This window comes from Hibiscus syriacus, unplaced genomic scaffold (assembly GCF_006381635.1).
Source record: "Hibiscus syriacus cultivar Baekdansim isolate YM2019G1 unplaced genomic scaffold, ASM638163v2 tig00002890_pilon, whole genome shotgun sequence".
Classification (NCBI taxonomy): Eukaryota; Viridiplantae; Streptophyta; class Magnoliopsida; order Malvales; family Malvaceae; genus Hibiscus; species Hibiscus syriacus.
In genome coordinates, this window is record NW_024061954.1 from 176,278 (window position 1) to 190,116 (window position 13,839).

Sequence of the window (13,839 nt, forward strand, 5' to 3'; positions counted from 1 at the left end):
TCGTCTACTCGTCAAATTTAAAATGGGAAGTTAAATAAAATAAAAATCAGAGAGGTCGTCGATCGATTTGATTGATTTAAAACATCGAATGGAATGGAATTAGAGTGAGTTTATTTCAGCAATGAAAAGCGTCTTAGCGGCGCCCGGTGATTACATCTACTTCAAGTCCCAAGTCCCTCTTCACAAGATCCCCGTAAGTTTTTTTTGGGGGTCAATATATGTTATCTCTGATTTTTGTTGATTTTTATAAGGTTTTGATCATGGGTTTTGTGGTTCAACTTTGTTGTGATAGTGGGGTTGTTTTTGTTTTAGCTATGGTGTGAGTTTTGGCGAGAATTCTTATCGAAGAAGGGCAAATCGTTGTTCTGTTGTTGAATTTGCTTAATTCATTGCTTACTTTATCATAGATTACAATTTAATGCTGGGCGTGAATTTGTTTCTTATGTCGATTCTCTTTTTCAGCTTAAAAGTTTCTTCAATTGAAAAAATTCTGTATCGGATTCCACTCTGATAACTGAAGAATTAGTTTTCAGTTTCACTTGATTCTTATTATGAATTCTGATCTGTTGGTGTATTCTAGTTGTCTTTGTTATATCACTGAAGTTCCGTATGTTTGAATTAACCGGTTGGTTGTTGTCTGGTTTTTCTCTGTTTTATTTCTGAACCTTTATGCCTATGATTGTGAACTCCTTAGCTTCAAAACCGTGGTTTGTGGAATCTGTTGTTACTTGGATTGTTATTCGTGAAATACTGTTTTTCATGAAGGTGCATTCTGATTGCTGATAAGTTTTATTATACATTATCACTCCAAGACCAGGATAGTTGATCAAACCTTGTTGGTTGTCACGTTGCTTAGCACGTGTCTTGAAGATAGACACGGGGAAAGTCTCTCTGCTATTACTTTTTATCAATTGTGGTGAATCTCAGTTTTGTGGTTCCTTATTTCTATCACAGATTGGCACAAAGCAGTGGCGATATTATGATTTTGGTCCCAAAGTGGTTCCTCCACTCATATGTCTTCCTGGAACTGCAGGGACTGCAGATGTCTATTACAAACAGATCATGTCCTTGTCCATGAAGGTTGTAAGCTATCTTTTCTAAGTATATTTGAAATGTGAATAAATTTCCCCCCTATTTTTCTTCTTTTAGTTCTTGGAAGAAGTCCTCTGGGAGTAAAAAGAGGCTGTTTTATCTCTCCAAAACTACAAGACAAATGGAAGGAAGCTTCCAAAGGCTATATTTTTTTGTTCATTATTGCTTGATATAGTGGATTTTTCTTTTTGTTTCCAGAGTTATCTGATAGCAAGTTATGAATCTTATCATTTTAATAAGTAGAGTTCCTAATTCTTTTAGACAGAGGAAGCTTGAAAGTTCCCCATTTCATTATTGGTTGGTGGAAAGATTATTCTTATTCCTGATATGGATTTATTTAAACTTTTTGGTGGCTTATTACCAAATGGTATTTATTATTATACTGTTGCGAAGAATGTTTCACTTCTCATTAAGCCTAATAATTTAAATTTCACAAATGTTCAGGGTTACCGGGTGATTTCCGTTGATATTCCCTGTGTTTGGAATCATCAAGAGTGGATTCAAAGTTTTGAAAAATTCCTTGATGCTATCGATGTTCATCATGTGAGAACTTAAATGTATTTGTGTCCTATGCTTCGTTCCTTCCAAATTGTAACACTTATTTGTCCTTTCAGTGGCTATTTCATACTCCTATTGTATGTTTTTAGAACAAAGAATATGTTGTCTGCTTAAAGTGAAGCAACATTAACCCTGTTACTGTAATATTAAGTAGACTTCTTGGTTCTTCAATGGATATGTCTTATTCTAATTTACCGCCCCTTCTGTTGTAGTCATGGACTCATGGTAGCTGTAGTTTCTTTTGAATTGTAAGACTTGCTTAACAGACTGAGTGTCATGTCTTTGACAGATACATCTGTATGGTACATCCCTTGGAGGCTTCCTAGCTCAACTTTTTGCTCAACATCGTCCTAGACGTGTTAAATCCTTAATTCTATCGAATACATTTTTGGAGACACGCACTTTTGCAGCAGCTATGCCTTGGGCACCTATGTATGTTTTCTATTTCTTGTTATCGACTTTAGGTTATACTAAACTTGCTTCATTGTTGGATTATCCACATCAGTAATTCATTTACTTAAGATTTCCGTAGCGTTGGGCTGTAAATTCATCGGAATTTTGAAATCAAATAACCGCATGCTTGTGATTTTGTGGTGAATCGAGTTGATAAAAAATTCTTTGCAATGAGTCAATTCCCTGTAAATTATACACTTGCTTATACTTGGATGAAAGAAAAGTATATCTGTCATGCTTTCACATATATTTTTCTATTAAGCTAGTCTTCCCCTGGTATTAATTTACTTATTGCTCTTCATAGTTTCTGAGGTATCAAATTTAATCAAAACCTTTAAAACCCTACATTTTATGTAGTTCCTGCAATTGTTTCTTGGGTTTTATGCTTGCATGATCTCTGTTAATATATAATATTGTGTGTAAATACGGAAGTGTTATTAAGATGAGCTTCCCACATGCAGTGTCGGTTGGGCCCCCTCTTTTTTGTTGAAGCGATACGTCTTAACAGGAATCCGTGATGGCCCTTATGAACCTTTTATTGCTGATTCCGTGGACTTGGTTGTTTCACAGGTATGTTTCAGGGACACTCTGGATTATTTTTCTTTATTGGATTTTTGTGTCATCATTTTGTGTGAAACACTTTGTATTTTGCTCTTTCAAATGCAAAACAATCTGCTGTAAGGAAGAGATTGCTTTCTTTATACTTAGACCATATGTGAATCATTTCAGGTCGAAACACTTTCAAGGGATGACTTAGCATCCAGGTTGACTATGACAGTTGACAATGCTGCAGTTAAACCACTTCTTCTTTCAGATTCGTTTATTACAATAATGGATGTAAGTTGTTTTCAACTTGCTTTTTATGGGATTTGCAAACAAATTATTTCAGTTCATGCTTTTTCTCAGAAACAAGGTTTCTTTGCCAAGCTGAACAATGAAAATAGAGAAGATGATTTATCTTCATTTGCTGTTAGTTCTACTAATTAGGACTGAAAAAATCTTTTATTCATTTTTCCTATGTTTAGATGTCATCTAGTTAATTCGTCGCTTAAAATGTGATATTTTTGTTAGCTACATGAATGTAGAAATGTTTGAATGCACCATATGATTTCCTTTTTGCAAAACCTTGCGTTCGTATTTGGAAACTTTTGCCTTCTATCTTTGTACTTGAAAGAAAAAATATAAGCTTTAGCCGTTTACTTGGTTTCTGACATGGCCTTGAAGACGAATGACTACTCGTCAATTCCTCAAGAACTTAAAGATCAACTGAGTGAGAGGTACCCGGGTGCTAGGCAAGCATATCTGAAAACAGGAGGTGATTTCCCCTTTCTTTCCCGCTCGGATGAAGTTAACCTACATCTTCAGGTACATGAAGTTTTTCTTGTATATTAAAGGCTAAACTCATATATGATCGTGCGGCTATTATATCGAGAAGACTGTTATTTCATCCGGTGTCTGAATCATGGCAGCTGCACCTGAAACGGGTGGGATTAGAGGTTCACCCAGAGTTGATGCAGAGCATCCCAAAAGACGGCACCGGTGGGAGCCACAGCAAAGAAAATGATAAGAAGGATCGTGATGACAAACCAAAAGATAATGGGGGCAATCCTGTAAGTAATTCTGAAGAAAGCCAGTCATCTCCTTGGGCTCCGGAAAGTTCAGAATTTCATGGCCTAGATTATCAACTACTCAGCAATGCTGAAATTCATCATAAAAATTCTATTGTTTTGACGCATTCTGCAATGCTGATGAATCAACACACTGCAGCCACTTTCATTCTTCTTAATCGACTTGGGAGTTACTTATTGTCTCTTTGCTTCCCTTTTGTGTGGGTTCAATGTACATTTCTTCTAATAATGCTTGGAAATTCAGACAACTTGTGTAAATAGAACATAAATTAGCAGTTTCTTCTCGTTGTTCATATACAAACATTGTCGGGGACAACCCTAGTTTTCCATTGACAATGTTGTACCAAAGTTCCTTTATTATTGAATTCTAGAGATTCAGATTTTCAAGTTCAGAAGCCCTCTACATAAATTACTTGCCAACTCCCTATAACAGCAAATCCAAGCATACCATTTGATTTGACGAAACAAAAACAAAAAGAATTAGGCTATACTATACTAATAGTCATTAAACTTTTAAGTCGTGTTCACTTTACTCTCCGATAAATAAAAATCCATTTCGATTATTTAATCATTAAACTATTAATGTCAGACACGTCCACATATCAACAATAGTTAAATCAATATATATACATCTCATCAGTTTATTTAATAAGATTAATCTATTAAAATGAATGATACTCGTGCATGTTAACCTAATTACTGTTGACGTGTAAACATATTACATCAATTATATCGAAATGAAAATCTTCTTCGACAATGACTTCAATGGAAGATATGTTATTTTTTACTTCGATGACCGGAGTAAAAGTAGCCTGGACACCTTTAAAAAATTCAGTGACCATTACTGCAATTTATCCAAAAATCTATACATAAACGATGCAAGAGATGTAATATTTGGACTTGAATGTGAGCATCACCAAACAAAAAAATGTCCAATGTATCCATCAAATACGGATATATTTAGTTTGACCTCCCATAAACATGGATTAAAAAACCATTCACAACATGACCGCAACGATTCAATAGAAAGTGAAGCAGAGCATTTGCTTATTTCAAATTACAAAACGTTCAATATACCGGAAAGTCGGATATTATACTGTAACAACATATAATGCGTGACTAGAGAGTTTAAAACTAAAGGAAGATATAAGCTCTAAAAGATGGAATCATAAAACACAACATATATATATAATAAAAGGCAATGCCCTCTGCAGTCTGCACCAGCAGATTAGTCCAACTTTAGTCCTTTCGCTTCCCTCGAGACTGAGAACTCTGATCTTTAAGATCTGTTGATCCTTTCATCCTTATAGAGTGCTGGCTGCGTGAAGGCCCTTCTCTATCTCTTGCATCCAGCATCAACCTCCCGTTCGGCTGAGAATGCTCAGTAGAGGAAGCGCCCATCCTTTCTGACCTGCCTGCAAGTTTTGTCCACTGCTGCCAGACCCTGAGACAAAAGTTGCAACAACAGATATGATTTAAGGTCATATGGTATTAAAAAAAAAGCATTGCCTTAATGTTATTCAGACCGTCACACCAACCATATATTCGGAAAGTGATAACTAAAATAATCAAAAAAGAAACTGAAAGAACAAAAGGGGAGGCACAGTCTTGCCTTTTTTCCCTTATAATAAGTGAAGCAAAATTACTAGGGGCAAGCATTGAAGACCTATCTTACCTAGGCTATTATGGCCAATAAAACTTCCAGACCAGCCCGGCATATGCTTTTGGGCTTTTCCATTCCAAGATTCTTCAAAACCAGCAAGCTCATCTGGAAAATTCACCAAGTCAGAAGATTTACCTTTTAAATGCCATTGGACTAGTTAATAAATCTACTTTAAACAACAAATATACCACAGCACTCTGTTGTTCATAACATGAGTTTACCTTCATTCAAATTATGCAAGGTTTGCATTGTATTCACCCTACCATCTGAATTCAGTTTTCTCATGACAGAATGACCCTACAACAAAAATTCTTATCATAAGCCATGGTCAAGACTCAAATTTTAGATTGTCTGAGAGACACAAGATTTGCAAGCTACCATGTCGTGAAGTCCCCTAGAAACTTGGTGGCTTGCTTGACCTGAGGCTGTGTCAGCTTCTTTGCTTTCCTCGAAGGTAATCTATTCCGGAAAAGAAAAATGTAAGACATATAAGAAACGGGATTACTAATGACCATTCTTTGAACTTCAAAAGAACTTACTCCATCACTTCCAATCCTCCTTGTTTTGGAAGAAGTATAGTAAGCTCCATCATACCACCATAAGTGACAGTGGAGCTCTGAAACGTGAAACTATGAGTTTGAGGCTGCTGCTGCTGCTGTTGTCTTTGATATGAAGAATTATAACCATTCACATACTGCAAATGCCTGTTCCTTCTCCCAGATTGTTCAGCTTCGTCATCTGGAACCTCAACATAAGGTTCAGGATCCGACCTACCATGCTTCCTTGGATTTCCTTTCATCCCATTATCTGGTTCTTCCTTCTCATCATCAGAGTTTAGTTCTTCGATAATCGGACCCCTTGGTCTCTTTGGCTCAGGAGCCTGATGCTCAATTAACCCAGTAGAATGCAAATCCATAAAAGGACTTTGGCCGGGGCCAAATAAGCTTGATTCGAACATGCTTCCGAAAGGGCGAGTGAAAAAAGGGTCATCAAAGGGTCCCTTCCACTAAAGAAGTTGGAGAGTAAACTTCTAGGAGGACCACCAGAGCCTCCAAAGCCCCCAAAACCACCAAAGCCACCAAAGGGGTCGCCGCAAAATTAAAGAAAGGATCCCTTCCACCTCTGCCTCCTTGCATCTTCTGAAATCCTCTAACTCGGAAAAAAGATTAAAAAAAAACATGTACGAATTCAAAAAAGAAAGAACCGATCTTTCTAATTACTTAGATAACATAAACTATTCAAACGATTACCAAATAGAGCAACACAAGCAATTCAGTCCAATTTATTGGACTTTACATATATTTAAAGAAAATACCAAAAAAGAAATAAAAAGAACACTGCGACCGTATCACGTTTCAGAAGCTAAAATCAATCTAAACCCAAAAACCTAAACATCGAAGGAACGTTTCAGTTAAATAAAAAACAAATATAATAAATGATTAGAGAACTGGTTTATTCTTAACAAACAATCGCAAAAGATAAGAATTGATTGGCGATTGTATAGAACGTGATCATCGAAACATACATACTAAATTTCAATCAATATTGAAGCCTAAAAGTGGAGAAAGAAGGAGAGTACCTTTGATATAGAGAGGAAATCAAGGCAATTTTGGGATGATCAGAACCCTAATTGCTGTGATTTTAATGGTTCTGGCAAGATATTGGAGACATGGAAAATAAGATTCTACAGCGTGTGGGACTCATCCCGAGTATTTACCTCCTATATTCGCACGTGTAAAGCTAAAGCTTCACATTTCTTTTGGATCAAGCAATATTTAGTCACTGAATTTAGTAACATTTTCCGAATTAGTCCTTGAAACTTTTTCATATTAGTCTTTAAATTTGGCAAAATTTCCCGATTTCCTCACTGTGGTCCATGTTAGTTTTTTTTTATTAAAAAATGAACTTATTCCTTAAATTTAAATTTAATCACGTATTTTATCCTTAATAAAAAAAATAATAGTCAGGGTGATTACAAAATAATATCTATTTAAAATCTTTTTTAACCATCAGCAGTGTACACATGCTGTAGACACAACTGTTCAAACCCAATATTTTTAGGTATAACAACACTCTCTTAACCGTTGAGGTAACTTTAAATGTTTTTTATTCTTAATAAAATTTAAATTTAATAATTTATTTTATTTTATTTTATCAAATTTCGACACTAATATGCATAAATTTTTTTTTGACAAATTTTAAATCTAATCCTAACCCTATCTAGAGTAAAAGGAATACTCCTAGTTGATATAGAACCCATTATCTAGAAAAATATAAGAGAACAAAGATAAACAACTTGACCAACTAACTAAATGTATTTTCTCATACGTATATAAAAGTATACACCTTTAAACAGAGTTACAAATAGGGATGACAAAAAAACTCGAACCCGACTGGGAAAACCGAAAACCGAAAACCGAATTAAACGGAGACTGGAAAAAACCGTTTATGCTAAACGGGGACGGGTTTGGTAAACCCCGCCCTAATTACCCGATACTCGTCCCGATACCATATAAATATTAAAAATAATTATTATTTTTATATATATAATATTAATAAATTAAATTTAAATTAAAAAAAATATATAATATTTATATATTTAATTAAATATATATATATATATACCCAACCCGATACCCGGCCCAATACCCGTTTAAATAATCGTTTAAGCTAAACGGGGATACCCGTTTCCTCGCGATTTTCCTCGATTACCCGATGGGGATCCCCGTTTAAATCCCCATGATTTTATAAGCGGGGACGGGTACGGGTTTTTTAAACGGGGACGGGGGGACCAATACCCGGCCCGAACCCAGCCCGTTGCCATCCCTAGTTACAAACTCAATCAAATAATTATGTGACTAATATAATTAGAATCAACCATTACAATATATAAACCTCTCCTACCATTTAATCTCATTTTCGTTTCGTTGAGTTTGATTTTGTTTTGTTTAAATGGCTCCTTCAAGAGTTGTTTACTTCGTAGTGTTAACAATCACCAGCCCAACGCTGCCATTTTCAACCTCTAGGTCCCTTGCTGTAGGTGTCCTCGTTGACGTTTTGATCATTTACAGCTGCCGACCACTGGGTTTCAATATCGATTAAACCAAAAACCAATGGTCTAATTAGTTCGACTCAAAAGCGTAACGGGCAGGCCATCAATTTCCGATCCAGCCAGTCGAAAGACCGATTAAGTTTGGAATTCTGAATCAGCTACATAAATTCTGAATCAGCCAGTCAAAAGCGTAATGGTCTAATTTGACATTCAATGTTACACTGGTTTTTCTAAATCACAATCCATAATTTGGTAAGAAAGGTCATTTCTCTCACTAAACATTACACTCAAAAGACTACCTAATGGTGAATAGGGTAAAAAAACCCGAGCCGGACATGAACATGCCGGTACCGGTGAAGTCGATAAGCTTACACATAAAACAACTACTACTATGGTGAGAACGAGATTAAATGGTGCTTTTGATATCAAACCTTGTGATGTGTAGATTAGGCTCCATGCAGAGATGCATTAATGTCGGCGGGCTTAGTACTTGAATCAGTCGGCGACCAAGTATCGGTGCGGACGGATGAGGAGATGTTTAGTTTGGGATGGGCATAGGAAATGGGAATAATGGACATTGGCGTTGCAGCTGATATGGTCATCGACTCATGCTTCTGTTTCTTCAGATTCTGTTCGTGCTGGTTCCCGGTTAGAAAGCTCCCCACTACAACCTGGTTCAGGACAACAGAAAGTAATAAGTTTATAAGCTGTCTTCACCAGGGATGTGGTTACTGTTCAGTTAAAACGAAGTTATGAAAATCCAGAGGATGTGGTTACTGTCTTCACCAGGGATGTGGTTACTGGCAAAACCGAAGCCAAACCTGCACGGGACCCACAGCTACTAGGAGACCAGCGACTCCACCACCTACTACACGTCCATCTGGACTTGCTAATGAAACGCTCATCCCACCGGATCTGCTTCTTGTTCCTCCGCTTTCACTGGGCATGAATGAACCGGACAAGGAAAGTATCTCAAAACGACCCTGCAAGAAATTTGAGAAGAGGTCGGATGTTTGCCGATGAGAGATAAGATAACAAAGTAAAACTTAGGAGTAATGTTGATTGCTGAACATCAATGTCCAAAATCTAGAAGTCTTCCGAAGAGGACCATAATGAAACTTAGGAGGATTAAACCATAAACAAATTTGACGTCACAAGAGACTCGGACTTTCGAAATGAATAAACAATGTATATAATGAGTATCCATGCTAGGACTGATATAGTTCAAAGGCGTCATCATAAGAGGTATACAAATAAAGAGAAATAGTGCATTACCTCATATGTCAATGTACCCCCAGAAGTATCGGGTTGCCGAAGAGTGACACTTGAGATGACCCCATTTGCAGAGAGAATACATATAGCTCGAGGCCCTTGTTGGGAGAAAGATATAATCTTCATTGTGATGTCCTAAAATACCGAGTAGACAAATCAGAACGGAACTGGCAATATTCTCAAATAATATTTTCCAGCACGAAACTATGGAGCTTTTGCATGCATAAGCGAACATAACATCAAACAAGCTCGTTGTTATCTTTACAACATACCTCACCAGAATTAACAGTGATGATATGCGGCGTAAAATTAGCCCCAACAGAGCATGCAACCCATTCACCTACAATGAGAACAGCTGTATCAGCAAACGGATTACAAGATCTTAAATCCTTGAAATTAATAAATGTGAAATAACCGTCACGAGCTGCTTATCTGTAAATTCTAATCAAGGAGGAATGTATCAAAAGTTCACCAAGTAGCTAAAATCCAGCCAGACAGTAATTATCTTCCGGTGGAAACTCATGAAAAGTATCCGGCAATAATTCGACATACTGGAAAACAGTGTACTATGATACCTAGAAGTTGCTTAGTTCGCTAATATAAACGGCACGAGATTCGATCTATCCACCTTACTGCTAAGGTCCCTAGGAGGACAAACTAGAGATTAAAAGACTTGTTATTCCAATAAGCCAGCAACAAGTACTTATATCCAAGCTGAATAAACCCAAAGCATACGAAAGCGACCTATGTTGTTCGGACTCGGGTGGGTGTTCAACTTTTCAAATTATTTGTCTATCTCTTTTTATATAGTCATCTCCTCGTACGCATGTCTAGATATACGTCGGATACTGATATTAAGAAAGAGTCAACTATATAAAAAGCAACTTTCTTCTCCTGCATCTGGCAATAAGATCAGCCCAGAATATAGCAGACACTAAGAAGACTTGTGCAAATGGTGTTCAAAGGACAAAGCAGGGTGCTTACACTATGTTTTCTTCCCCTAAAGGATTGCCAAGTAGCAAAGGACACTCGATAATGATAAAATTCCATTACATAGCACTAAATTACGGTCACAATAACGATTTTAAAGATTATCGTAAAACCACAACAACGGTAAGTTAAAACTTTGTTCCACTAGGAAACTCGCCATCCTTAGTACACACTTATCGAAGAGATCTCTGGAGTAGGACTTGAGAGCATCGACCCCCAGCTCTGAGGTCCCACTTAACATTTTATCACAACGCAAACACTTTAAAAACAACACAACAAATGGGTTTCTCACCTAAATTCTCCAGCTCTTTCTTAGACTTCGAAAACGACGTCGGATACTTCACTTTCCCTCTCTTCACGGCGGAGAAGTCGATAACCGAAGGCGGCGCAGCTGTTGATATAGGCTTCGGAGAGAGCGCTTTGGTGACTGAACCGTCTGGTCCGTATTTTCTAGGCCTTCCCCTCTTCTTCTTCTCTGGCATACCCGCCACCGAAACCGGCAGAGGTACCCCCGGTTGCGCCGCCTGTTTCGGTGAGGCGGATCCCGGGGTCGGGTTTTGGGTCGAGTTTTCGGACCTCGGAGCTATGTGGTAGTCCGATTGAGCATCGAATCCTACCACTGTAACTCCAGCAGTAGCAGTTACAAAATCCTTTGATTCCATAGTTAAAACTTAAAGCTTTAATTTTTTAAAAAATATTATCTTTTTTTCTTAAGATTGTATCAAAATTTCATTTGGATTCTAAGCTCAACCAGCTAAAACAGGCTCAAAATTTTCCAGGAAAAAAAACCCAACAAAACTAAATTAAAAACAGTACAGCTTTATATTACAAAACCTGGAAAAAATATTAAATCTTTCGTACTGATTTAAAGTTTTGGAGCTTAACGAAAACTATTTTTTTCCAGTTCAACTAACACTGGAGGGTTTTAATTCTTTTTAACATTGAAAATTAATTTTGGAAAATAAAATTAGATTTGAGAATAAAATTTGGAAAAAAAATAATTAAGGAAAATGATAAGAGATTTAATAAAAGAGAGGTTTTTTGTTGTTGAGTTTCTGATAATTCAACTTCCTAACTTTCTTTTTAAATCTGTCTGAATTTAAGATTATTAAAATAATGAAAAGCAGATTATTCAACAGTGTGATAAATAATATTTGTAATAATTAATTAATTTAATTAATTAAGATATTGATATATGTCCTTAGTTGGAATCTCCAGTAAATTAAAAATTGAAAGAAAATATGAAAATGGGTAGATTTATTTGATTTGATTTGATTTTTTTAAGAGCCAATGAAAAGTGGGTATTTATTATCATATAAAATAAAATAAATTGAAAACAAATTTATTCATTTGTTTATTGAGTGAATGGCAAGTAAAATTAGGTTGCTAAGGTTTGAAGAAAAAGTAATGTATTTCTTATTTACAGAAAAGAATAACAATTCTTGATACTTGAAAAAAATATTTTCTAATTTTAAATTGTTTTCTTCCCATTTCATAAAAAGGAATATTAAATTATTGGGAAATATAACTAAAAAGTGAGAATCAAATAAGTAAAAGAGATATATCAATTGGCAATAAACATATTAATTTGTGAGTGGTTAATTGGCACATTTAAATTTAATTAATTAAATTAAAAATATGGTTAAATTAATAGATATATAAATATTAAAATTCAAATATATAACTATATTAATCTTCTAATATTCACATCACCTTACTCGTTAAATATTAATAGTAAAATGCTTAATTTACATATTTAAATAATTAAGTAGTTTGATTGATAAAATTTTAAAGTCGATGGTCAAAATGAAAATAGATAATAGTTAAGTGTTCATATGAATAGTTAACTCTAATTAAAAATAAAAAATAAATTATTATTATTATTATTATTATTATTTGATTGCAGTTTATAAGATTCAAAATAACGGGAAGGTAATACTATATTACTAACAAAAAAATCATTTTCAATAATTATGTTAATTTTTTAATATTAGATGATTAAAATAAAATCAAAATGTAGCGTTAGAGATACTTTTGAAAAATATATAATTTAGTGATCAAAATAAAATCAAAGTGATAGTTGGGTGACTAAATATTTTGTTTACTTTATTATCTAATTGAAAATTATTTTTTATTAATATTCAATGAAGATGAGAGAGAGAAAATGAATACTTTTTTTAAAAATAATTATAAAAATATTGATTGGAAATGGAAATAATAATTGTTTAATAAACATAATTATTTTTATATTGTAATCATGGATGGACCACAAGCATTGACCTATTAAAAATGTAACTGTTTCCAGATATAAAATATTATAAAAATTTAAAATGATAAGTTTCTAAAATACAATATTATTAAAAGTATAATTTAAGATAAGAACAAACTATTTAATCAATTTTAAATATTGTTGATGAGCTCCATGAAAATTAAGTCATTAGCATCCATAGCTTTTTCTTCTTCTTTATTTTAATTTATTAAATTATAATTGTGGAAATCACAAACATCTTTAATTTATTTATTTTCTTTGTCTTAAACTTTCTATTTATTTATTTATTTATTTTGGTTTTCTAATTCATTGGATGGGTAAGATTGTTTACTATATTTTATGTATTCGTTATTACATTATTTATTATTTTATTTCGTTAAGATTACTTTGATATTATTTTTTAGAAAAGGTTAATTTGCAGGCATTCCAATAAAGTTCAGTTGGGAGAACATGGCTTTCTGAATTCTAATATATTAATATTTAATTATTATATTATATATAGGATATGAATCTATTTATTTTATTGTAAAGTTGAATGAATTTTATATGTTATTGTAGGATTAATATTTTAATAATATAATTATGTTATATATAAAATTTTAAGTTGATAGATAACGATTCAAAAAAATTAATATATTAATATTTAATTATATATTACATATAGGATATGAATCTATTTATTTTATTGTAAAGTTGAATGAATTTTAAAAGTTATTGTAGGATTAATATTTTAATAATATAATTATATTATATATAAAAAAAGATTTATTTGCGTGGTCAACGAGTACTGGCACAAATGGTTGTGATTTAGAAATTTGAGCTTATAAGGTCAAATTTGAATTTTATTGCCGTCATTTTTGAT

General features: G+C 34.1%; 1 protein-coding gene and 2 pseudogenes across 1 annotated transcript; 1 reads left to right on the forward strand and 2 right to left on the reverse strand.

The window, feature by feature from the left end:
* The first annotated feature begins 85 nt into the window (after nt 1–85).
* LOC120162620 lies at nt 86–4,098 on the forward strand (annotated as a pseudogene).
* Nucleotides 4,099–4,754: 656 nt separating this feature from the next.
* Nucleotides 4,755–6,530, reverse strand: LOC120162629 (annotated as a pseudogene).
* Nucleotides 6,531–8,701: 2,171 nt separating this feature from the next.
* Nucleotides 8,702–11,544, reverse strand: LOC120162638 (AT-hook motif nuclear-localized protein 1-like). The gene is made up of 5 exons (XM_039172752.1): nt 11,001–11,544; nt 9,991–10,058; nt 9,722–9,853; nt 9,268–9,429; nt 8,702–9,117 (listed from the first exon to the last, which is right to left on the reverse strand). The coding sequence occupies exons 1-5, from the start codon at nt 11,368–11,370 to the stop codon at nt 8,893–8,895; spliced, it is 957 nt and encodes a 318-aa protein (XP_039028683.1). The 5' UTR covers nt 11,371–11,544; the 3' UTR covers nt 8,702–8,892.
* Between the last annotated feature and the right edge of the window lie 2,295 nt (nt 11,545–13,839).